Source organism: Podarcis gaigeae (assembly GCF_964106915.1).
Source record: "Podarcis gaigeae genome assembly, chromosome: 6".
Lineage (NCBI taxonomy): Eukaryota > Metazoa > Chordata > Lepidosauria > Squamata > Lacertidae > Podarcis > Podarcis gaigeae.
In genome coordinates, this window is record NC_139682.1 from 52,117,434 (window position 1) to 52,142,807 (window position 25,374).

At 39.0% G+C, this 25,374-nt stretch overlaps 1 protein-coding gene across 16 annotated transcripts in view; it reads left to right on the forward strand.

Annotated features, from left to right (window-relative positions):
- MAST2 (microtubule associated serine/threonine kinase 2) overlaps positions 1-25,374 on the forward strand; it is a 145,707-nt gene that overhangs the window by 103,218 nt on the left and 17,115 nt on the right. For all 16 annotated transcript variants that reach the window (XR_014565191.1, XR_014565192.1, XR_014565193.1 and 13 more), the window contains 14 exons: positions 2,526-2,604; positions 3,924-4,078; positions 7,167-7,242; positions 8,948-9,157; positions 13,003-13,104; positions 17,269-17,401; positions 18,196-18,263; positions 18,721-18,806; positions 19,786-19,994; positions 21,588-21,726; positions 22,451-22,583; positions 23,176-23,341; positions 23,572-23,673; positions 24,078-24,200. Coding sequence is in view for 10 of the 16 variants with exons in the window: in XM_083742302.1 (XP_083598428.1) it covers positions 2,526-2,604; positions 3,924-4,078; positions 7,167-7,242; positions 8,948-9,157; positions 13,003-13,104; positions 17,269-17,401; positions 18,196-18,263; positions 18,721-18,806; positions 19,786-19,994; positions 21,588-21,726; positions 22,451-22,583; positions 23,176-23,341; positions 23,572-23,673; positions 24,078-24,200 (1,781 nt within the window). In the remaining 6 variants the exon portion in view is untranslated. The remainder of the gene's footprint in view (positions 1-2,525; positions 2,605-3,923; positions 4,079-7,166; positions 7,243-8,947; positions 9,158-13,002; positions 13,105-17,268; positions 17,402-18,195; positions 18,264-18,720; positions 18,807-19,785; positions 19,995-21,587; positions 21,727-22,450; positions 22,584-23,175; positions 23,342-23,571; positions 23,674-24,077; positions 24,201-25,374) is intronic.

Sequence of the window (25,374 nt, forward strand, 5' to 3'; positions counted from 1 at the left end):
ATTTGTGTAGCATCTATGCAAGACACAGGGGTGTTTTCTTGTTGTGCCTAAACTGGAACATTGTGCCTCGTAGCAGTGCTAAGCTAGAGAGGACTTTGGGGACAGAAAAATGGTTATAAATCTTTAATAGCTGTTAATAGGCACTTTTAATGATCCATTTGCCATATGAAGGCTTCTTGAAACTTCTGAGTGGCAGCTGCTCCCTCTCAAGGAGCTAAATCATACATTTCCTTTTGTTAAATATATTAGCTGTACTGCATAGGTGTCTTCACATTACTTCCAGGAATGCTTTTTTCAGAGGTGGGGGGTAGCGTGGAGACCAGTCTATGTGGTAAGCTGGCCCATATGGGAACAGCCTACTGTATGAAGCAGTTGTAAAACAGAAGCAACTATAAGCACCTTCAATATGACAGCCACAGGAGAATCCGTCCTGAGGTTGCTAGACCTATAGCTTATGGTAGCTCTCTGTATTTCTACTTGTTTTAGTAAGGGCCTCTGGATTTCTTTGAAAAATATATATTCTAAGACGAACCAACTGTTTCATAGAAGTTGAATTATTTTTCAGTTCACCATTCAGAGAGAATGGGCATGCAGTTGCTGTCTCAATTTTTTCTAAATAATTTTAAAGCCCTGATCGGTTGTTCTGATAAATCAGTGTGCAGTGCATTTGGCATATGAAGAAGCCTTCCTCCAAAATAAAATGCTGCTATTGTTTTAAACAGCATCTTACAGTGTCCTCCTAGACATATCTATCTATCTAGATACATAGAGATAGATATATAGACATATATACATGTAGATACCAGTGACATTTGAATGTCATTCTGTTTAAACAATTGCCTTAATGGGGTTGTAATTATAGCATGGATTCAGTAACTGCAGCTTAAAACTTTGTGATCCTGTGCATGAAGCATGAAAACATTGTTTATTAAATGCTTGTGCTGTTTAATTCTTTAATTGTAAGAGAGATATTGGGGGTAGAAATGTCAGTTGTTTTCCTGAGTCTGGTAGGTAAAATGAGATGCTTGCACCTTTCTCAAATTAGACCTGATTTTATTTTGAAACATCAAGCAGAATAAAGGTAATTCAAAAGCTTTGCAAAAGATCTGTTCAGGGCACTGTTGGCAACAGGGCAACCTTCTCCATGTGTTATAGAAAAAAAATGTGACCTGTTATTTCTAGCTAAGATAGCAGTCACAGTTTTCACATTAAATATCACAAAACTGTGTTTCACTCATTTAAATTTAACTCTATTTTGTGTTCATATTTTGTGACATTGGACTCTTACTCTTTTCCTCAAGAACTGAATGCATATGTACATAGATATCTGTTTTGACTTTCCATGTTTATTCATTTTTAAACCCAGCCAGATGGGTGGGGTATAAATAATATATATATATTTATTAAATTAAAAAGCTATAATCAGGTTGGAGCTAAGACACCAAACCAAACCAAACCTATGGCTTGCCTGTTAAAATGGTGTTGAGGGTAAGTGTAAAGAGCTTTATTCAACATTGTCTATCTGTATAGGACTCTCATGGTTTTGCAAGGCACTGTAGTGCTAAATAGAAGAGCAGGATTTGTACCAACAAAACTACTGTTTCCCAGTACCAGTGGGAAGAGCCCTGTGCTCATATTGCAGATTGTGGCGTCCTGCATAATGTTCAGCTCATGCAAGTACCACAGTCACTATTGTCTACAACGTCAATGGGCAAGGATCAGTATGGCATGAAGACCTGAGTGGAGTTAGGTCAGATATTCAAGGGCCCAAAGTAGGTGTTTATAGTATCAAAATACAAAATAGAAAAAGAAAAACCCTCCATATTACATCTGTTAAATTTGTGGATTATCTGAAAAGTATGATGAATGTCCTGGATATCCTGTGGAATAACCATGTAATGTTGCCTTAGAAAGCCATTTGACTTTTTTTAAAAAAATCACCTTAGTTATATACAGATTGTGAAAACATACCTTTATTTAAATCAGATTATAAAGCAGTTTGCTTATAGAACATCTGCCTATGGGAAATGGGGATTTTATTTTCAATAAATACTGAGTCTACAAAAATATTAATATGAGTCAGAACAGTAGACGAACTGGCCATATTTTTTTCACCACAGATTTTGTAAGTCAATGAAATGTTGTGAATTTTGAGAATCTGAAACCGTTTTTATGGCATCCAGAATGTTATCATGGATGCCATGATAACATGACACAGAGTATGTAAAAAATGGGTTCAGGTAATTAGAGGAGCTCTAAACAATTTTTCATGGGTTTGTTTGGGTGTGGGTAGTGACATTTATACCATAGGTCAACAACTGGTCATTTGTGAGCTGGATTCTCCACTACATAATCATTTCTGTCACAGCTTCATGCCAGCTTGAAACAATTTCACGGAGAAATGAAGAGGTTGTGTCGGATAAACAAACACATTGTTAATCACCTATGGCATATGGGTTATTAAAGCAGAAGAGATTTGTTGCTTAGTGCAAAGTTTCAGTAATGTTGCTTGCATCTCTTTTTAGGACAGATGGGCGTCGTTGGTCCCTGGCCTCCCTCCCCTCATCTGGATATGGAACAAACACTCCCAGTTCAACAGTTTCAGTAAGTAAATTTTCACAATGGTTAGTTAATTAGTAAAGTACTTCTAATTCTTCTTGTTTCCAATAGTTAATGGTGATTTCTACCTGTTATTTTACTACATGCATTATAACTCGTCAATTTGACAATCACTGTTTTTGTAACTCTTCTGAAGTGGGACTTCAAAAGTATTTCAAATAAATTTCCCTCTATCAGGTTTCAAAGGACTGGTACATAATTCAGTGGAAGATTAAACATCTGCAAATCTCAAGGAGGTGTCCTAAACCATATTTATGCAGCTGATGACCTCTGAAAGAGCATGACTTTAGGACTGAACCTAACCATGTGACAGATTGTTGCATGCAAGGCATTACAGTGCCAGAACTTGCCAGTGCTAGTTAAGTTTTTCCGAAAAAGATACTGTGGAGTCCAGTGAGCTGCCATTAATAATAATAATAATAATAATAATAATAATAATAATAATAATAATAATTTGCTGTGTCCAATAGAATCACATGCCTGACAGGAGTTAATATTTGTTCCATTGACAAATGTTAAGTGGATGCTTAAATTTACCACTGTACTCTGTACTGAGTCCCTCCAGATTTGGTTTAGACTTGTCCCTTAAAAGTTTGGTAAAGAGATACCATTAGTTGAAAGGGTTGTTCTGAAGTCTTTAAGTCCTCCAATAATGCAGGGTTTTCTGAGGCACTTAGTACCTCAGGCTGAAAGTTGTTAACAGATGTTTTAATTGCCAGTACTGCCATCTTGCACCTTTACTTAAAAACTATGAATCCTGTGACAGTTACAGCATAGATGCAGCCACACCCTCTACCCCACATTTTCACCCTGTATCATTAAACCTTGTTTTTATGTAATTTGTCTTAAGTGAGACAGTAATAACCACCCAAGAGCACGGTTTGAAAATATTATTCATAAAAAATTGCATTCTCACACAAAAGAAGAGCACTGCAAATTAGTAATCCCCCACTTTTTATGGATAGCCTCGTCTTTTTATAGAAAACTTCAGTTAATTTAATATTTATACTTTTATGTCTCCCTTCATCCCATTATGATTTCAGGGTGGTGAACAAACATAAATCTTGTTACATTCAGTTGTTCAGTGCAGGGGTTGCCAGCAAGTGGTTTGATGAAGCACGTGAAGAAAAATGGTTAATTCTTGCAGGAATAGTTATTCACCAAAGGAATTCACCATTGACAGCTTGAAGATTCATAAGCATTTTCTTCTACCTCTTGAAACGAACGAACTCGTGAAGTGTATTCATCTATGTTAAGTCTTGTGCCTCACATTAAGTGTTCCCTTGTATATACTTTGTTCTTAGTCATCATGTTCATCTCAGGAGAAGCTGCACCAACTGCCTTATCAGCCAACACCAGATGAACTCCATTTCTTGACAAAGCACTTCAGCACAGAGAGCATCACTGATGAGGAAGGGCGGCATTCTCCAGCAATGCGCCCCCGATCTCGCAGCCTCAGGTAAGCTTCACACTCTACTTCTGGCATCAGCAATCTGGTTCACCTGCCTAGTTTTCTGCTTCACACTTGCAAGAATAACCACTCCACTGCAGCAGCAACAAAACAGCTAAAGGAACTCCTTGTGTAAACCAAGCACAACATGGCTTCCCAGCACAGCCACATTAGAATCATGAAACCTTTCAGTTGCCGTTTTGCATCTTTTTGCTGGTACAAACTAATGATTTTTAGGATGCAGTACCCTTCACTTGAAAGTTCCCTTATGTCCCAGTACTGGATAAAGAAAATGTCTTGTTTTCCCACTCTTCTAATCTGATGAGTAGTGCTGCATGTCCTGTGCTAACCTGCTTGCAATGATGATGGTCTTGGCCCTCACTGCCAGATGGAAAAGCTCTAACTGGCAGCTGTGGTTATGCTAAAGGCTTTAATGCTCAAATGAGATCAGTACATAAGGTAATAAACACAAGCCAATATGTTGATCCAACAAGTAACACACCCTCTGCACCTTCCTAATGAAGAACAGGACAGCCACAGCAATTAGTTCATCAAACAGCTGGAGTCCCAAGAACGGACATTCCTTTGAATGAGTTGGCTTGCATCTGTGCTGGTGTCTGTGTCCATGGAAATGGAGGTGGAGTCCAGACCCCCTCAGCATCAGACTTACTCTCAGTTGCCACTCCAGAAGGGGAAGGCTCATCACTAAGAGGGAGAAGTGGTTCCATAGTAGGTGGTGTTAGGCTAAGGCTATCCAGTACCACAGAGGTGGGACGCTTCTCCAACAACCTACTCAGCTCCTCCCCGGCATCTTAATTTCTCTTCCCCCAAGCCACTGAACCACTCATTCCCTGGGATCAGACATTTCTTACAGATGAGACACTCCTTTGTGGTTTCCCAGTCTAAAGCCAAGCATGCAATATGCTTCATCACACTCTTTCCACACTCAAGTAGTCATTTGATTTGACAAGTTTTATTTCTAATGCTTGTTTCATTGCTGGCCTGGATAGCTACTGTATGTTTAGCTGTTCTAAGTTTTGGAGAAGAGACTCTGTTGTCCATCTATTTATTTACATCTTTAACACTTCCACTGTTCCTACGACTATTGCCCAATCTGTAGGTAGAGTACTATATTTGATTGATAAACCAGTACTAAAACATGTCAAACATTAATCTTTGTAAATTTAATCTTTTGGTATTTTTTAAAATGTAAGCTATTTTTGTTCCTATAACTTTTTCCGAAGACAGCTGATAGTGATAATTATTGTATAAATTATGCTTCTAGTCCAGGGTAGTTATAAGAATCATAGGGTTGTGGAGTTGGAAGGGACCACAAAGGTCATCTGGTCCAACCCTCTGCAGTGCAGGAGCCTTTTTGCCCAACATGGGGCTCAAACCCACAACCTTGACCTCAGAGAATAAACTGAAGAGCTGGTGGAAGTTTAGTTTGTGTACTTTTTATTTTAAAAATTGCCTTCCCCATGATAGATATAACCATTAGCTAAATTCTTATAAATTATGCTAATACTTTGTCTTTATGCTTTATACATGAAGGGTTTGTCAACATTATAGTTTACTAAATTATTATTTACATTTATGCAGGACTGGAAAAGGCAACATATTATAAATATAAAACCAAAAAGGGAAAACGTGGCTCTAATTTGCTATAGTTAATCAAGGAATGAAGTGTAATTTCTATCTGCATTACCTCATTTTCCCTTAAAGGCTACTTAATGATAGAATGAGTCATAGCATTACATTCTGGCTTCTGTTCTATGATGATGAAAGGAAAGGAAATCATGCTCTTTGTGTACCCTGTTAGAATTTAAAATATATTCTTTCAAGCAATGGTATGGTTCCTTAACATTATATTCAAGATGATCAACAGAATTTTCTTGCTGTAACACCTGGTTTACATGCCAGTATGACATATTTGAATCTCTAATCTGAGAACCAGTGTGGCGTAATGGTTAGAGGGTTGGACTATGACCTGGGAGACTAGAGTTCCAATCCCTACTCAGCCATGAAGCTCACTGGGCGACCTTGGGCCAGTCAACATCTCTTAGGCTATCCTACCACACAGGGTTGTTGTGAGGATGAAACGGGGAGGAAGAGAACTATTTACACCACATTGAGCTCTTTGGAAGAAAAAGGTGGTATATTAAATAAATAACTCTCTATCTTATCTATCCATCATGCTCAGTGGTTTCTGAACACATTTGGCCTCACAGCAGACTCCCGTCTCCACTATTTTTTGGAGACACTGCAAAACATTGGGTAAAATGCCTCAATAATAATCTTCCCCCACCCTCATTTAAGGAGGAAACAGGTTACGTGAAATCTGTCCTGAAAATCAGGACCTGAGCTCATGGTTTGCTCTTCCCCATCTGAACAAACCATGACTGATAACGAAGGTTTGTTCACATCTTACAGCCCATAGTCAAGGAAAGCAAACCGCAAGCCTGGGTTTGGACAGTATGACAAGCCAATGTCTGGTTTCTTTAGTCTGGCATGGGAGAAGAGCCAGTCAGTGCTGCCAGTACTGAGCTGAGAGGACCAGTGGTCTAACCCAGTATGCTGCTAGCATGTAAATTCACTTTCAGTTTAGAAACTTTAAACTTCCTTTTATACAATGAACTCAAAGTAACTCAAAGTAACTTCATAGCACATATTTTAACAACTCTGTTTTCTAACAGCTCAGAAACCAATGTTCCTTTCCCCAGCTGGTTAAATAATTGAGTCTTTACTGTTTGTGATTTTTCAGTGTAAATATGCACACGAGTACACACTATTTGTTTGTGCATAGTTGGCCTCACACAGATGACTGAGATTGCAAAAGAAAATCCTAATAATATTCCAACCTATACTTAACTAAGGGGTGGGCATATTCTTTCTTCAGCAATAGCGGCATTGCTGTTGTTTATATTTGCCCAAGGTAGCAAGAGAGAAACTTTGGTAAAGGATATACCTTAACTATTTATGTGCTTGTGCACACATTCATGTGTAATTACATCAGTGTAGTGATGACTGTAGTTTGCACATATGGCACAATCACACTACCTACCACATTCTTTAACATTCTTAACTTTCTCCCTAGTCCTGGCCGTTCTCCAGTGTCCTTTGATAGTGAAATAGTAATGATGAACCATGTATACAAAGAAAGATTTCCAAAGGTAAGAACCATTTTCATAAATTTATTTTTCAGTCCATTTATTGAGGCACTAAGAGCAGATTTCTGATACAAAGACATTCTGCAGTCTTCCAATTCTTTAGGAAAATGGCCCTGTTTATTTAAAATGAAAATTAAAAAACAGACCCCATCATTTTTGCAATCAATATTGAATGAAATCAAACTTATATTGCACTTATACTGAAATTGTAGATGTTATGTAAAAAATCTAGCAAAACACTGTCATCCTGCCCTCATATATGTGGGGAAACATTTAAAGTTTTAATGACTTGTGATGCAAAACATTTGTTTGTTTTAATGGTAAATATAAGCTCCTATCATGGTCTGCATCTGAAAGGGCCATATCTTTGGTGCCATGGTTGAACTGAAAAGAAACAACACATACGGCACAGTAGAGACTGTTAAGTGCATTGTTGCATAATTTTTTGTAGGCTGGAGCATTGTTTTGCTGTTTTAAATGTAGTTAAATTATTTTACTCCTTACAAAACACGTTCTGCCAGTTGCTTTGTAGACTATTTTGTGTGTATGGAAAAACATACGTATCTAGGTTAATGTGTAAGGTAAAGGTAAAGGGACCCCTGACGATTAAGTCCAGTTGCGAACGACTCTAGGGTTGTGGCGCTCATCTTGCTTTACAGGCCGAGGGAGCCAGCGTTTGTCCGCTTCCTCAGACAGTTTTTCTGGGTCATGTGGCCAGCATGACTAAGCCGCTTCTGGCATAACCAGAGCAGCGCATGGAAATGCTGTTTACCTTCCCACCGGAGTGGTACCTATTTATCTACTGCACTGCATGGTTTCAAACTGCTAGGTTTGGCAGGAGCTGGGACAGAGCAACTGGAGCTCACCCCGTCGTGGGGATTCAAACCACTGACAAGGCAAGCCCAAGCGGCACAGTGGTTTAACCCACAGCACCACCCACATCCCAGGTTAATGTGTAAGATAAACAAATTGCAGGAGGATCTTACCATTTTCTGGCTTTATGGACATCATTCTTCCCAGGAAGGATGTGTGGAGCCAATCACACATTCGTAGGAAATTCATTAATTGAACTTAAAGTGGTATTCAACCACTTGGGAGTGGATTCGTTGACATTAATGAACATGACCAAGTTATCCATTACTTTCAGTGGGTCTACTCTGTGTAAAACTTAGTTGGATACCACCCATAGTTTTTCTACTGCAGGACAAATAGCAACTTTGAGGAGATAGAGATGAGGGGGAAGGTTAAACTTTCCTCTTCCTCTTTACGAAAAAAACCACACCCCACTTCCTACTTCCACAGCTGCTGCTCTGATCGAAATCAGGGCATGGTTATATTGAAGTAAAAACATCTAAAGGGCCAAACTACACATTGTGAAAGATTCCATTTCATCTCCTCCTCCTAATATGTAGTTTAGCCTGTGTATTTCAACCTGTTTTACACCTAGGGTGTTCTAGTTTACTTGAAATTTATTTGTGTGCGTTCTAAATTAGTGCACCTTTCACCTAGAAATTGCTTCAACTTCATGACACTGAAGCATTCAAATTAGGAATGGTGGTGATGGAGGACAACGCTTGTTCGGTGTCTGTAGCCAAAATTCCTAAACATTTAAACAAAACCCATGAGTTAGATTTGATATGTTTACTTCAGTTCAAATGTAGATATTTTCATAGCAAAATGTCTGTAACTATTCTTCTACATTGTTTAGGCCACAGCCCAGATGGAGGAACGGCTGGCCGAGTTTATTGCATCCAGCGCACCAGAGAACGTGCTACAGCTAGCAGATGGGGTCCTAAGTTTCATTCACCATCAAGTTATTGAATTGGCCAGAGACTGCTTGGATAAATCACGTGAAGGTCTTATTACTTCTCGGTACTTTTATGAGTTGCAGGAAAACCTTGAGAAGCTCCTACAAGATGTAAGTATTTAATTCACAGGCTATCAGCTTCAGCCTGCCTTGCTGTAACCTGAAATAATTCACAAGGCAACCCTCCACATAGTGCAGGCTACATCCACAAAGCACAGGGGCAAACAGAATGCACCATATAGGTGTTTCAGACCAACACCCCACCCCAGTTAATTCAAGCCACAGCCCATCTAAATGGAGATAAAAACGTTTGCTTCATTCAAATAGTGAGGGGATTATTTATACCTAATGTGTGAAACTCAGTTTTTCTGTTAGATTTAAGTAGCTTTGATGTTATGGTTTTTGTTTTATTTTGTATTTAAATTGTTTATATTTTAACTATCGGAAGGCACCCAGTGAATATTATGTAATGAGGTGTTGTGCCATAAGTAAATGAGTAGAGTTTACCACATTTATCCAGATCTATATTTATTAACCTTCCTTTGTTTCTGAACTGACCTTGTACAGGGGGAGCCAATGAGATCTGAGTTGTCGGGGAGCTGGTACTTGTTAATCCCCCCCCCCAAAGAAGGCATGGAGATTAGGTAGTGGGAAGAAATATATTTGGGATAAATGTTAATGTACCTGAAAAGAGCAAGATAAAGGAGAGTCTGTAGGATTCCTGTTACGAAGAAAAGCGAGACACTCCTATTTCCCCTCCTCTTCTTCCTTTGCTCTAAAAATACTGGCCTCCAAGTTTATTATGTAAATACCCTCCTGCATAGTCTACCTTCTGTTATGACTGCATACATCCCAGATTTCTCATAACAAAGTCTCTGTTTCTCACAAACTCAGGGTTCATTTTAAACCAGTCAATTGTAGAAAGAATCAGCCTTATAGGTGTACTATATTCTTGGTTGAAGAAGAACGAATACAGTCCAGTTAAGTTAGGCACTCTTAATTTGTAGGTCTCACTGAAAGTCTTAAACATGCTGAAATCAGTCATAGATGAAAGCACTTGATTGTAGTGAGACTGCATCTAGCCTTTGTAAAATCTCCCAAACACCATTTACTACAAATGGAAATGTTGGACTACAACTCCTATCATCTCTGACCATGCTGGCTGGAATTAATGGGAGCTGGAGTCTGACAACATCTTGGGGAGGGGGGGTCATGAGTTCTCAAGCGCTGCTTTATTTAGACTGAACAGTTAACCTTTTCTTCTAAACTGTATTGTTATATAGGATTTATTTGGGGAAATGCAACTAGAATTTGATTATATTTTATGAAAACAAATGAGTCAGCATTTTGGAAACAAATACTTACTATACATGCATTGAAATTAGCTTTGTTAACTGAAAGATAATACAAATTGAGAATTAAGAAAAGTAATAACCTTCACACTGAATTACTAGAAAGCATGAAATGCATACACATTTGGCTTTCAAAACAAACAAAGAAGAAACAATTGAAAAACTTGTAGATACAGCAAAGCCGCAGAGGTTTTAGTAAGTTTAGTAAGTTTAGTAAGTAGTTGCTTGTGTTGCCCACTTAACCTGAAATCCCGATTAAAGTTGCTGTTCTTAATAGGGTTTAAGTGCATTGGTTCTTGTATGGCTGGCTTGATCTATATCAGTATATTAGCTCAATTACAGAGTTGTGACTTGAATATCACTGCTGTTGGTCCTGCTAAACCCCAGGGGAGGACAGTGATTTTAATTTCATGCCCCAGTAGCTACAGTTAGTGACGGATGAGTCTTTCAGATAAGGGAATCACTTTGTAAATTGCCCATTGCTACCTCCAGTACATATGTCACTGGAAATGACTTCGTTTCTATAAACAAATGACACAAGCTTCAGCCCATAGCCCTTGTGGTTACCCCACCCCCTTCCCTCAAGGAGGCGGGGGGACCTGAAATGACACCCGCAACCTTCAGACAAGCATGTTGTCATTGGGAGCTGCTAATTAGATGGCATGCATCATACCAAGGGAAGGGAGGCAAACGATAGGCAGTTGTTTAGCATATAACCTATTCACTGAAGATGCAATAAAAGTGGGATGTCTTCTAAACAAGACATTTGGAGCGATGTCGAGGCTATTGTGTGAAATACGGAAACAAGAAACAACGATTTTACTAAGGACTCTGGAGCTGCAGCACTGTGCAGATATCATGGCTGAGTGGCTGCTACAAGTTGTGTTCATTTTTGTGTTTATGTAATCTTGTTTCTAACTGTTGTGTTTTTAATTTCTACATAGCTTAACTTTTCAATACTCAGAGCAAATTACAAGTTGTAGTAAAACTTTCAATCTAATTCTAGCTATAGCAGTTTTTAAAGTTACTGAACGTTTTTATTAACGTAAATGGACATGATCACATGGCAAACTTCTTAAAATCTGTTTTAAATAAAGCTAGTCCTTGTTGGTCTATGAAAATTGTTTTCAGTATTTAAAACATTGGTTTCCTTTCTGAATAATCGTACTACCTCATATTATGTTTCAGTGAGTTTATATATTAGGAGGAAGGAATGGTTTTTAAAAACTTTTTTTTTTTTACAAAATCCAAACTAAATCAGTTAAAGGAATTGTACAGTTTCCTTTAATGGAATGTGAATTACAAATTCTGAAATACTTGGCAAATTTTCATTGCAATATGTATCTATATATTGCGTTAGTTCAAGAGATTTGAAATCTTTCCTGTGACATCTTGAGTGAAGGGCTTATGTACTGTGCATGCATACTCTAAACAGATATTGTAAGCAGAATTAGATCCAAATTTGTAAACAGAATTATATACCAAACAGTCATTCTAATATGTGAGCCAAATTAAGTAGTTGGTAATTTCCCCGTAAACAACAGGGTGTGTATGTCTCTTCTTAAATGCACACAGTGGTCTCTGTTTGCAGTTTGTGCCAATCTTATTTTTCCACATTCCTTAGTAATGCCAATGCTTTCTTACTACTGGCCAGTGTATGAATTTTCATTTTTTTTTAGTGAACGTTAGCAACCAATTTCTTTGCTGCTGGTGCCTGCAAGCTGCTAAAAAGCTCAGGTTATTTTTGTGTGTGTCCCCCATATGGTATTTGAAACCTGTTTCTGAGTATTATTTATCATTCCAGTGAACATACCTGTAGTTGTGTTTAATTTCTCTGGAATACTATGAGCTTGAAGAGTGAACTATGTCTTACATGTTCTTTGTATAGCTATTATTGTATTGAGCTAGGGTGATGGGAAAAAAATATTCTTTTCTTTTCTTGTAAAATGTGCACACAAGATTTAGTGGGCCAACAAAATGCTGACTGTCCCAGTGTTTGAATATTATGTCATCAATCAACAAATAAAAACATTCGACTGAACCAGTCCATGTGGCTTTATAATGTATAGATACTATTTGTACCATGACATTAATAATAGAATATTGATGGCATTCTGCATGCAGCTCTATAGACACCTTGTTCAGCTTACTATTTCCTTTTGGGACTATTTTTGTGTGCACTGCAGTTTGTTTAATGTCTTCATGGAAGAATTATAAAATAGAATATCTTTGAGAGTGGAAGTGGAAAAAATAACACAAAGAAAAGTCAACGTCTAGTAAATCTTGAAATAAAAACCTATTTTGGCATAGAAAAAAAATCAATGTATAATTAATTAACACTCTTTTTTGAAAGAAAGAAAAAACCCTTTAAAAAGTTTCCAGTGAGTTTACCGTGAATAAACCTTCTGCAATATTGTTTGTGAATTGGCAGAGAATATTTTAGTGTCAAAACTTTGGCAACACAGAACTTGAAAAAAGGAAAAGGCTGCCTTTCTTCTATCATGCCTTCAGTGAATTATAGCTAAATAGCTGATGATAGCTCCTCTACTTGATTTATGAGGGACTAATTCTTTGTTTAAACATGATGTGACATCCTTTCCACAGGCTCACGAGAGATCAGAGAGCTCAGAAGTGGCATTTGTTACCCAGTTGGTGAAGAAGTTGATGATAATCATTGCACGGCCAGCACGATTGCTAGAATGTCTGGTAAGTAAAAAGTGTTTTTAAGGAGGTGTAGCATGGTTTGATGAGTATGAAATGTAATTTCAGTGGAATCTTAACAGATTTTACCGACTGATAATACATACAACAAGATAGGCTTTGAAAGAGCATACATTAGGAAAGACTTGGTGATTCTGTGAGAAGTACATAGTTCTATAGAAGTACACTGGCTATTACGTTGTTTTAAGTGTTTCTCTGCAGAATAGACCTTACCAGATTTTAAGTAGTCATTATGCACAGATAATGATAATAGATGCAGATTAGAGGACCGTGTAATGACTCTTCATGCCCAGCAGGAGATTTGATTGTTCTCTCCTGGAACAGCATCATGGCAAGTCACTTTGGATAACATGGATAATTCCAAGCATGTGTTAGGCTGTGGCATTGGGGAAGCTGTTTAGGATGAGAAACTGCAAGTTTTTGGATGTATTGCAAATTTTTGAATGCACATAAAGGGTCTCTGTAGGTTGTGGATCTTGTCCATAGAAGCATGGTGATATAGGAAAACTTGCTAAGTCTCAGAACGGATACTAACTGTGCCAACTAGTTTCATTGTTAGGAAATTTTTCCTTAAAAAAATCCTTGTACAACATTAATTAATTAAGCACCTTAGAAATTTACATTTTAGAACTAGAGCAGGCAATGCCCTTATAGACCATATAGTCCAATTACAGTCTTTAAAATGCAGTATATTTCATACTTAAAAGACTCTCTTGCCAGGTGCATGACTAGGTCTGAATTCTTCAAGGAAGCAGACTCCAGATGTTTGCTAGACACGTTTCCCGCTGCATGGCGGCCCCTACCATACTTACATATATACAGCAATAGCTGAAATACTAAATGTAAGTAATGGCTGTAGTTTAGCTGAGTTGATAAGATCCCGCAGTTAACAATATGTGAAGTCCTGTTAAAATGGGGTGCTTGAGCTGAAGCAGTTAAAATCAGCTCTGGGCCTGCAGACTCCCAGGTGAGGTGGCAATCAACAGGGCACTTACATGCAACAGTGGGAGAAGCTTTGGGCAGTAGGGCAAGTATTCATCTGTGGTGAGTGTGTCTCCAAGTAGTTTCTGGGGAAGCATCAGTTAATGCGGTTTATACTGCCTTAAGGTCCTCTGTCTGATTAATGTTGTAGCAGTGATCATTGTCTTCCATATTCGACACATAATAAGAAAGAACATTATGTTTGTTTAGCTATGATGCCATTGTACTTGTTGGGCCTTTTCTCTCATCTGAAATTTTATTTGTTTATTGATGTTTATGTTTGATACATGTGAGTAATGGTAACAATGCTTGCTGACTCCCAAGTGGGGGCTTTGAATGGTAGACAACCATTTCATATTGCAGACTGTAGTATGGAGGACTGCTGTGTATTTGCCAAAAGTCGTCTTGGTGCATGGAATTTATTTATTTCATTTATAGCCCACCTGTCTGCCAGTTTACAAATCTTTGGATCCTGACTACATTATTTGAACAGAGCTATATATATATATATAGTTTTCAATTACAAAAAATCCAATATATGTCACATTATATCCATGCCAATGATCAGAGCTATATCTAACTATCCTATTTTAACTAATAATGAACTGTGTTCATTTGGGGATGTCAGGGGCTCAGGAGCAGAAGCACAGGGAAGGGAGGAAAGGGAGAGCGAAGGGGAAGAATCTGAGGGCAGTGTAGGAGAAGATGACAGTGGCCCGAGAGATTCCATGAGCCTCTCCAGCGAATCGGAAGATTCACAGAAGGGGGTGCCGGTGGCCAGGGCAAGGGGGGGTCCCAAGGGGGACACTCCAGAAGCAAGGGGCCAGCGGGGACTCCCAGAGCAGCAGTTGGAGATCAGGACCAGCTTCCCCACCAGAGCATAGTGGGGGGGAAGAGTCCCAGATATCGGGGCCAGCGTATCCCCCACCAGGGAGAGAAGATGAGTCAGGGCTGACCACGCCTCCATCGGAGAGTCAGGCAACGGAGGGGAGGTCAGGTCCAGCCAGCATCCTGGAAGAGGGAAGCAGTGATAGAAGCAGTGTAACGGTCAGGAGGAAGTTCACTGGGTTGGCGCGAGAGCCAAGTTCAAATGTACAGGCGTGTGGGACGGCAGAGAACGAGGACTGGGAACCAGGTCCTAAAGCCCGCCGGAGGCAGGGGGAGGAGTCAGGCGACTCAGCGTCAGAAGAGTCCAGAAAGGGGAATGCCTCAGCGGGCAGGAGGACCCAGAGGAGGAGAGAGCAGAGGAAGAGGTGGAGCAGGGCTAGAATCTTAAACTGGTGTCAGGGGGGAGGAGATTCAGACGGAACTTCGGCGGTCTAGGGTTTAAGACGTAGAGCTGCGCGCTACGGCTTTGAAATGGAAACTGAACTTCAATAAAGACTTTTGTATATAACGACGACCTGGCGTTGGTCCTCTGTGAGCTGGGACCTTGGGGCAGCTCTGACAGGTGTAGAAAACATAAAGCATTGTTTACTTGATTAAACATTCGGGGGAAAGTGCACTTTCAGAGTAGTACATGTGGAAGAAAATGTAATGCATTTCTTCAAAAAGTTGGTCATTATGATGTGTTCATATCATGGTGAAGTCCATCTGAAAAATGATATTTAAATACCATAAACAAATAAATAATTGTTCTTCTCACATTTGATCCCCCCCCCCCATGTCTAAACAAGGTTGCTTCTGGAAGGTTCTTAATTGGACTGGTCTTTAGTTAAAATTAGGTGATAAGGTTTGCAGTGTGTGCCAGTTTCCCTCATCCTTTTGAAAAGAGAATGGAAGCAGGTGTATTCAGTAACATCTCAGAGATCTGAGTAATAAATTCCAAAGGCTGTTGTGACAGTCATGTAAATAATGTGGCAAGATCCCAGATTATAAAGTACAGGACGTTTCTAATTTAGCTGTTACTCTAGTATCCAACCTCTCTTATATATCCATAATTTTTGTGGCTTACTTTACTATACCATGTAATCCTAGTGATAGTTTCACATTATCTATTATGAATATAAAATTTAGTAGTAGGTGTCTGACTCTCACTACTATTGATTTCTTGTAACAAAACAGCATCTGGTTTTATTTGCCTTAACTTTATGAGCACCGTAGACAGATAGACGAACTCTTAAATGCCCAGAATTGATTACTTCAGGTTGTTTCCTACAAAAGATACAGTATCAGCAATGTGATTGACTTCCAAGATAAAATTATTGAACATATTAATCATATACTTGTTCACTTCTAAAAGCAGTGTATTTTTATATGGGCATTTTAAATTTGCACAAATCTGCTGGATTAATCTCTTCATTCCATCTTTGATTTTTGTCAACTACTCGCTTTATTCTGATATACTGTATTGTCATTTTTCTTCATCCTCAGATATCTTTTCTCATCACTGAATCTTGGGTTATGGGATTTATACACAGACTCCTAGTATTGCACTGTATATTATGTCCTAACAGTCCTTTTACGGGTTTTGTGCACCACCCTTCTTTCTTGTTGGCTTATGCTTTCAGATTAAAAACTGCAGTTTGAGGTCAGTTGTAGGTACATTTCTCAGTGGATAAGAGTACTGCTAAAGATGGGCCTGGACTGAAATCCCATTTCAGCCTGCTACACTTTCTTCAAAGGCTTGGACAAGCTACTTTTATGTAACTGTTCCCCATCCACAAAATGGGAATAAAAGGGCTTGTTTTGTCTCTTTCCTTTCTAATTATTGGGAATAGGGTGATAAATGAATGTTACCATGATTATGAAAAGGTAAAATGTCAAGCTCACATTATTTGCTCTCCCTGCTTATTATGCTAGGAAATACTCAATGTGATGTTATCATTCTGATGTGTATAATCGCTTCTTCCTCCTGCCCCGTTTCTGTGTTGCCTTAAATTTTCCAAAGTAAAAAAAGCACAGTAATCCCCAATAATCGTTGACTGGGGTTTGTTTGTTTTTTACACAAGGCAATATACAGTCTTATTGCTGTGCATATTGTACCAGTGTGAGATGAGCTGTTGGCTGCTGAATCCGGTTCATAACATGAATGTAGAAGGACCCACATGTTTAAAGTGTTTGTAAATGGCGTCTTTATTCTTATCATTCTTAAAATATCTCACCACCCAGAGTTATACTCTTTGGGAACTGAATTAACCACTCTCCTCTTGTATTCTTGTGCTTTAGGAGTTTGATCCTGAAGAGTTCTACCATCTGCTAGAAGCTGCTGAAGGCCATGCCAAGGAAGGGGAAGGAATTAAATGTGACATCCCTCGTTATATTATTTGCCAGCTGGGACTCACCAGGGATCCCCTGGAGGGTGAGGACTTTCACTTTGCTTTCTTAGGACTATATAGAGCACAAGTAGGTTAAGAAACAGAAGCCCTCCTTGTTACCTCCAGTCGCAATCCTATGCATGTCTGCTCAGAAGTTCAATTGTACTTACTTCTGAGTTCAATGGAACTTACTTCTATGTTTGTGAGTATAATATTGCAAGATTAGTCTGAGGGCTGATTCACACATTAAAAAATACAGTGGTTGTGTATTAAGTGTGAGAGGTAAACTGCTTTTTAAAAAAAATGTTTATATACAGTAATTACATAGTGAGTGAGAGCTACAGTTAGCACCAGGTGACCGCAAAGTATTTCCAAAGGTGGTTTCCTTTACGGGGTCCATGCAGTGTACACAGTAACATCATAATGTGTGGCGTGGCCCTGGGTGGCACATCTTTGACTGACGTATTTTCCATCTTCAGCATTCTGTGCTCTCCAGCTTCCAGGTAAATGGTGACTTTTCTGATGTACTGTTTGCTCATCAGAATCTTTGAGATGAAATGGACACTTTTGTAAAATTGTGAAATTATCGCTTTAACCCTAAATAAACACACACGTTTGTTTAAATGTTCTGGAGAAACTTTTGATTAAAGAATCCTGCTATGAAAAAATATTATGAACACCACCTTCTTCCACTTGATGCCTTCAGATTTTGGCAACATACTCTTGAGTGTGGAGAACTGTGTGTCTTAGCTTGCATGTGGGTGAAGAAACTAGGTATGTGATCACCATATTGCATACTATTATATCCTAAGAGTGTGCATTTCTGGTTTCCCCCCAGAAATGGCCCAGCTGAACAGCTTTGATAGTCCAGACACTCCAGAGACAGATGATTCTACTGAGGGAAAGGTACTGAGTTAAATGATCACTTTTAATCATGTAATAGCCGGTCTGTAATAAAGCCATTCTGTGTTAAGAGGGTATTATTAAAGTCTAAATTGTGCATGGATATATTGATTTATGTTCATGAAGAATACCTGAATGCTCTATATTTAAAAAGGAGATTAAAATTTTAAACTCTTCTACCGCCCCCCCATGCATGGACATACATGATGTGTTTCAGTCAGAAACAGTAAGAATTGCTTTCTCTAGATAATATCAGTAAAGAGCTACAAAAGTGTATGTTAAATTGTTGAGATAAAACAGGTAGAACAAAGTTTAAGAATAGAGATTTTAGAAGCACAGTGAAACCATTTAAAGACGCTTCCAAAGCAGATTTGGTTGTGATTGGCTTTAGACTTAAATAGATGTATTTTTAAAAGATTAACATTAAAAGGAGAGTGAAAAGTATTTCTGGTGTTTTCAGAGTCGGGGAACCACTGTGCAAGCCAAGAAAACTCCATCTGAAGAGGAATTTGAAACAATTAAGCTAATCAGCAATGGTGCATATGGGTAAGGATATAAGATGATGTCTAGCCCTTAAAAGAAATTCATTTGAAGTCTAACCATGAGTCATAAATGACAATGATGCAGGAGATCTGTAGCTATAGCTCCTGATATTTGTACTTTAAATCCACTGCTGGGGGAGGGTAAGTTTTTCAGATTTGATTGAAACCATGCTGCCCCTCTGTGCTGTTTTTGTGATCTCTCTGTGCTATCCCCAGAGTAGAAGCACATTCAGCGTCCCCACAACTGCTTTAAAGTTAACCAAACATGTTTGAAGATCCCATATTGCACCTGTTTCAGCTCCAACATTGAGAAGTTCCACTACTCTTTATTCCCTGTGGCCCTGAATAAAATAGGGGGAAAGTATGAAATTAATTTTGATCACAAAATTTGGGAAGGGGGGGGGACCACATGTTCAACGGTTTTCCTTGAAACTTTTCAATTTTATTTTATTTTTTACTTGGTAAGATTTTAAAAGATTTCATATATAATTGCATTCTAAACATTTTATAAAAGACTTGAGATGAGTTGATCAGCTACTCTTGTTATACTGTGCTGATATTTTTTCCCCCAGTTACTTGTGAAATATTCTGTATATAGTATGACACAGCAGTCTCTGAAAGAAAAGGAAATTGGCCTGATTATTCAAAAGAATTGGAAAATGTTGATATTAGTGCAGAGGCAGATAATGATATAATGATAAGCGTGAAAATAAGATTTGGTTATAGAAGTCCTGTTTCTTATAGATGAACATTACACAGAGATCAGACAGAAACTATGACTTGTTGCGCTCACCCATTATGAATTTGAGTCAGAACTGAGATCTTATCAATATATTTATCATTGCAGAAGGAGCAGGGCAAGAAAAATCTTCGTAACTTTATCATCTAATCCAATAAGTGAATCCTGAATAAGAAAAGCAGGATTCAGAATTCCTGGAGTCTGCTCATGGCAGCACTAATGCAGTGCAACTTTCTTGTCTCAGTGCAGTGTTCTTGGTGCGCCACAGAACTACCCGTCAGCGCTTTGCAATGAAGAAGATCAATAAGCAGAATCTCATTTTGAGGAACCAAATTCAACAAGCTTTTGTGGAAAGAGACATACTAACATTTGCAGAGAATCCCTTTGTTGTGAGCATGTTCTGCTCTTTCGAAACCAAGAGGCATCTATGCATGGTTATGGAGTATGTGGAAGGTATTGTTTCACCACCATAGAATTCATCTTGTCACAATAATGATCTTACACGTTGACCAGAAAGTGGTAGAGAATTTTATATGTGCTGACTTGCATGGTGCTTTCCAGTATTCTCAAAAGTGTCCCATAGGTGCCATCTTAGAGGATGGGATAATAAATCCACTATGTGCCACAAAGGTTTTAACCTTGAATGGAGATGGGCATTCTCTTGAGGTGGTCCTGTTCATCATGGACTAGTTAGCCATGTTTGCTCTTGAAACCGTAAGTACTGGTATCTGACTTAAGGGTCATGTGAAAGAAATAAGAAATTGGAGAATGTTCACAGCAGAATGAATTGAATATACTCTTACACTATATTCTCTTCCATAGGGAAACAGCCATGGATTTTGAGGCTGGCTAATAACTATAATATTATCCGTACAGAATTAAGTGTAATGATGCTTGGCAGAGTCTGTCACTTGAGGAATAATTAAAATTAGTCAAATATCTGCGATCAGTGTCCCCTTATTTCTTAGGTTTGCAGTTTTTGTAGTGTTCTAAAATTCCAAGTTGTGCAACATCCAAGAGGGGTTTTTACCCAACTAACTACATTTAAGAGTGAGAGTACTCACACGACAACTCCCATTCATGCCTTTAAAACCCATGAGTGCACTCAAAGTGGAGCACTACCCAGACACTTTAACTAGTGCAGAGAGAGGTTCTCACCCCTTCATAGACTGGGTTCCTAGGAGCATACGATGCCAGTCTTCTGTTGTCTGTATAAGATTTCTTATTTGGGAAGGTCAAAATTTTGACTTGCACAACTCTTGGTGGATTGGACCCCAGCATTCTTAGCAGAGGTTCATGTCTCTTTTTGATGAACCAGAAGTATCCTCATTGCTTTTTTGTGTGTAAAGTGAGAACAGGAAAGCTACTGCAAGTCTGTTGCTCCATTTCTGTGCTGCTCCTTGTCGACTTGCAAAAGCCAGTGTTTTTTGTTTTGTTTTTAAGCACCGCAAGGTCTGTCATATTTTACCCAACAAGCACAGCTATTGTGGCTGGTGATGCCATGAGCACTACAGATCAGTCCTCCTCCTGTGCTTTCACTGTTGTGTATTACTATTTTGAAAAGTCTTTAGAAGCTAAGCATGACATAGGATACCCATTGCTGTAGAGAGTGCTCACCTAAATGTAAATACATACAACACTACCTTCTCTCTAGCAGCAGTACACTACTGTTTTTCTTTCACCCCTTTTCTTTTTTTGTGTACTTACGGGAACTGCTCCTCAGTAGTACACATTCATACTGGGAAAAGGGTTACAAGGCCAAGACTTCAGACTGTTATGCCAGAGGCAGTGTATTGGAGCAAATCTTAGCCAGTATAAAGGAGGATATTATTAAAATGTTGCACTGGCATATTGCAGTCTCGTACCCATAGCCACCTACCTGAGAATAAACCTCATTGAACTCAATAGAACTTGTTTCTGAATAGATGTGTATCGGATTTTGCTATAACAAGTTGCATTCATCAGATCTGGCTGACAGACAGTGACTTGACACAAATGTTTCTCATCTTTTTATGCTGTTCTTTTTTTTTAACCATGTTGTCTTAGGAGGTGATTGTGCAACTCTCTTGAAGAATATTGGAGCTTTACCTGTTGATATGGCAAGAATGTATTTTGCAGAAACTGTTCTGGCACTGGAATATCTCCACAATTATGGCATCGTCCACCGTGACCTAAAGCCTGACAAGTACGCTTTTAGCTTCTCATGTTTGGACCTGTAGTCGCAGCTGTCCATGCTAAAAATAGTTATAGGAACGATGTGTGCCATTCCCCCCCCCCCCCCGCAAGGGCAAGTTTTTATTTTAATATTCTTGTTACTGAGCTCTTTCTTTACAGATGTCATTCTGTGCTTTTATTAGTGAAATATATTTAGGCGATTCATGATTGCTTAAATTTGAAGCAAGAGTTAAATTTTAAATATAACAAAGTGGGGGATCCCATTGTCCCTGTGCAGTGAGAAGTGCCTATAGTTTAATAGCTGCTAAAAAGGCAAACAGGGCACAACTTTATAGCAGATATCTTGGCTCAAACTTTAATTTTAAATGTTTGTGTACAAAGTTGCTCAGAAGTGAATCAGTAAGACATTAAAATGTTGCTGATCACTTTCATGCCCAGCTAAAGATACTCATGCTGATCTTTACAGTCCTGTGTGGCCTGAAAGTCATCACATTGAGATCAGTACGAGAGGCCCTGATCAGTGTTTCCTCACTTAAGAGTGTGCCTTCATTGTGGAAAAGACTATATCTGTAGAATTCTCTGCCTGTTGAGGTTTGCCTCTATACTATGTGGCAGTCAAGACTCTAAATTAAGGACATTTTATCAAGTGTTTTGGTAGATCATAAACAGTATAACATTGTATAAAACTTTAGCTTGCTTTACTTTTCAGTAACACTTACCTATTTTTGCTTCAGTCTTCTCATAACATCGATGGGTCACATCAAGCTGACAGACTTTGGCCTCTCTAAAATTGGCTTAATGAGCTTGACAACCAACCTATATGAAGGACACATTGAGAAAGATGCCAGAGAATTCTTGGATAAGCAGGTACTTTGAAGTTTTCTTTTTGAAACATCTATAAATAACTGCACATGCTCTTCTTTAAGGAAGCCAGTAGCAAGTATGTGCCCTGCAGGTTTTGTGACACGTATCTCTTTGATCCACAGGTGGTATAATAAAATCCATATTTATTAAAGATCCCTAGGTATAGGGCAGTTACAGATACAGTTCCATTTGGACTGCAAAGCTACATTCATGCTGATGACCCTTGTGTACATCTTCTAACATTTGAAAGTTAAAAATCCTTATATAATTTGTTCAAAGCTATTGGACTTCTTAATGAAATAAAAAAGGAATGTGAGTTGTCTTCATGGATGCATTTTATTTATGAAGAAAGCTTCAACTATAAAAGGACAAAAGTTTTGTTTTTAAAATCTTCTGAACCGTCTCAGGATAATTGCAGTAACTTTGTAACTCCTAATTGGCTTCGGTGTGGGGTTTTAAGTTTTCTAATATGAAGTTACATTCTCTGGGATGCTTCCAGTAGGAAAGATAATCTTCATTCCTTGAGCTATGTGGAACAACAGTGATTTTGAATGCAATAGCTCATTTATCTCCCCTCCCCCTGCTTCTTGTTCAGGTGTGTGGGACTCCAGAATACATTGCTCCAGAAGTGATCTTGCGTCAGGGTTATGGAAAGCCTGTGGATTGGTGGGCCATGGGAGTAATCTTGTATGAGTTTCTAGTTGGCTGCGTTCCTTTTTTTGGTGACACACCGGAAGAATTATTTGGACAAGTTATCCACGGTATGTGTCCTACCTTTATAAGCAAAAAGGGTTGTCTCCCTGTATTTGGTGAATGGCTCCAAGTCTACTTATTTGGCTCAGGAGGTGTTGGGAAGTTCCACTGACCCTGCAGGAACAGCTTTTGTAGGGCACAGAGAGCTGCATCTTTGCAGGGAAGGCAATAAAAGTCTCATTCCCTGAGCAGAATACTGCATTTTTCTATTCTAATCCTATCAAACTAATTTATATAGATGAAATTGCCTGGCCAGAAGGAGATGATGCTTTACCACTAGATGCGCAGGACCTCATCGGTAAACTTCTCCGACAAAATCCTATGGAAAGGCTGGGAACAGGTACAAACTCATTTTTATCATAACAGTTGTGGGAAACTCTGAAATATAACCACAGGATGTGAAAACCAACCCCCAAACCTGCTAATTGCAAGGGGGGAGTATGGTGACCATGCAGTTAACCTTCTCAGTGATCTGCTGTCTCCTCAGTCTTTGGCAGAATGGCCATTAAAAGTGTATAGGGTTCTGCAGCAGAAATATGTCATTATAAATGGGGAGCAAGAGCTGAATGGTGCAGTTTCCTCCCCATTCCCTGACTTGTTCCCATCATAGCAATTGGGTCTTGCAGTTGAGTTCTACTTTGTTCTAACAGTAGACTGATGTTTAAACATTTTTTGAAGGGTAGACTTACTGGCTTCATTTACTATGACATGGTTTAAGAATTCCTAACAATGTTGTCATTTCAGGGAGTGCTTTTGAGGTGAAGCAACACAGATTCTTCAAGGATTTGGACTGGAATGGATTACTCCGACAAAAGGCAGAATTTATTCCACAGTTAGAATCGGAAGATGACACAAGCTACTTTGACAGTAAGGGGGGAAAGTTGACTGTTAACTGTAGATGATTTTCAGTATTATTGTTAATATTGTGTATTAAGATGTGCATGTAAATAGCTTGCAAACCTGTTAATGAAAGGGAGTTATGAGCATATTTTGAGCTTTCAGACAAAACCCATTCAACCTTCTGATTCAGAAATCATTCACTCATACAGCCTCATACTGCATTAAAAAGGTAAAGGTAAAGGTACCCCTGCCCGTACGGGCCAGTCTTGACAGACTCTGGGGTTGTGCGCCCATCTCACTCAAGAGGCCAGGGGCCAGCGCTGTCCGGAGACACTTCCGGGTCATGTGGCCAGCGTGACATCGCTGCTCTGGCGAGCCAGAGCCGCACACGGAAACGCCGTTTACCTTCCCACTGGTAAGCGGTCCCTATTTATCTACTTGCACCCGGAGGTGCTTTCGAACTGCTAGGTTGGCAGGCACTGGGACCGAGCAGCGGGAGCGCACCCCGCTGCAGGGATTCAAACCGCCGACCTTTCGATCGGCAAGTCCTAGGCGCTGAGGCTTTAACCCACAGCACCACCTGCGTCCCTCAGAAGTCTGAGTTATATTAAGGTTCTTCTGCATTGTGCAGATAAACTCATGATAATCTTTTAGTTGGATTGGATTTGAAAGTAAAACTTTTTGCATTGGAAGTTGGTGTTATATGAGGAAATGAAGTAGTAACAGGGAGAATGCTATAAAATAGGCAAGACCACTAAGGATGATCTGTTGCACATACTGATCTATAAAGTTTGCACTAAACTACTCATAGTAAAATAGAAGACAATTTATAGACTATTGTAGAGAGAGCTTCGAATTTGAGAAATCTGACAAAAGGCCTTGAGAAGTCTATCTTACCCAGATACAGGTTTTCTTTCAAGCTAAGCCTCCCAGATAGGAATTGTCATTTTTGTCTCCTATACAGCATGCAGCTGGTGTTGAATTGGTTTCTGCTAAGAAAAGTTATCACTTTTCAGTCCCACCGTTCTGTTGTCAAGATGCGTTGAGTACATTTATTGTCTCAGCTACTTGAGGATGTGAATATTAGTGCAGCTAACAGACAATCTGTTGTTTACTCCGCAAGTGTGACAGAGGTATAACAGTAAAAGTAGCTTCAGTTGCTCTTGCTGTAGCAAAACTATATTAAAAGTAATTTGAATGT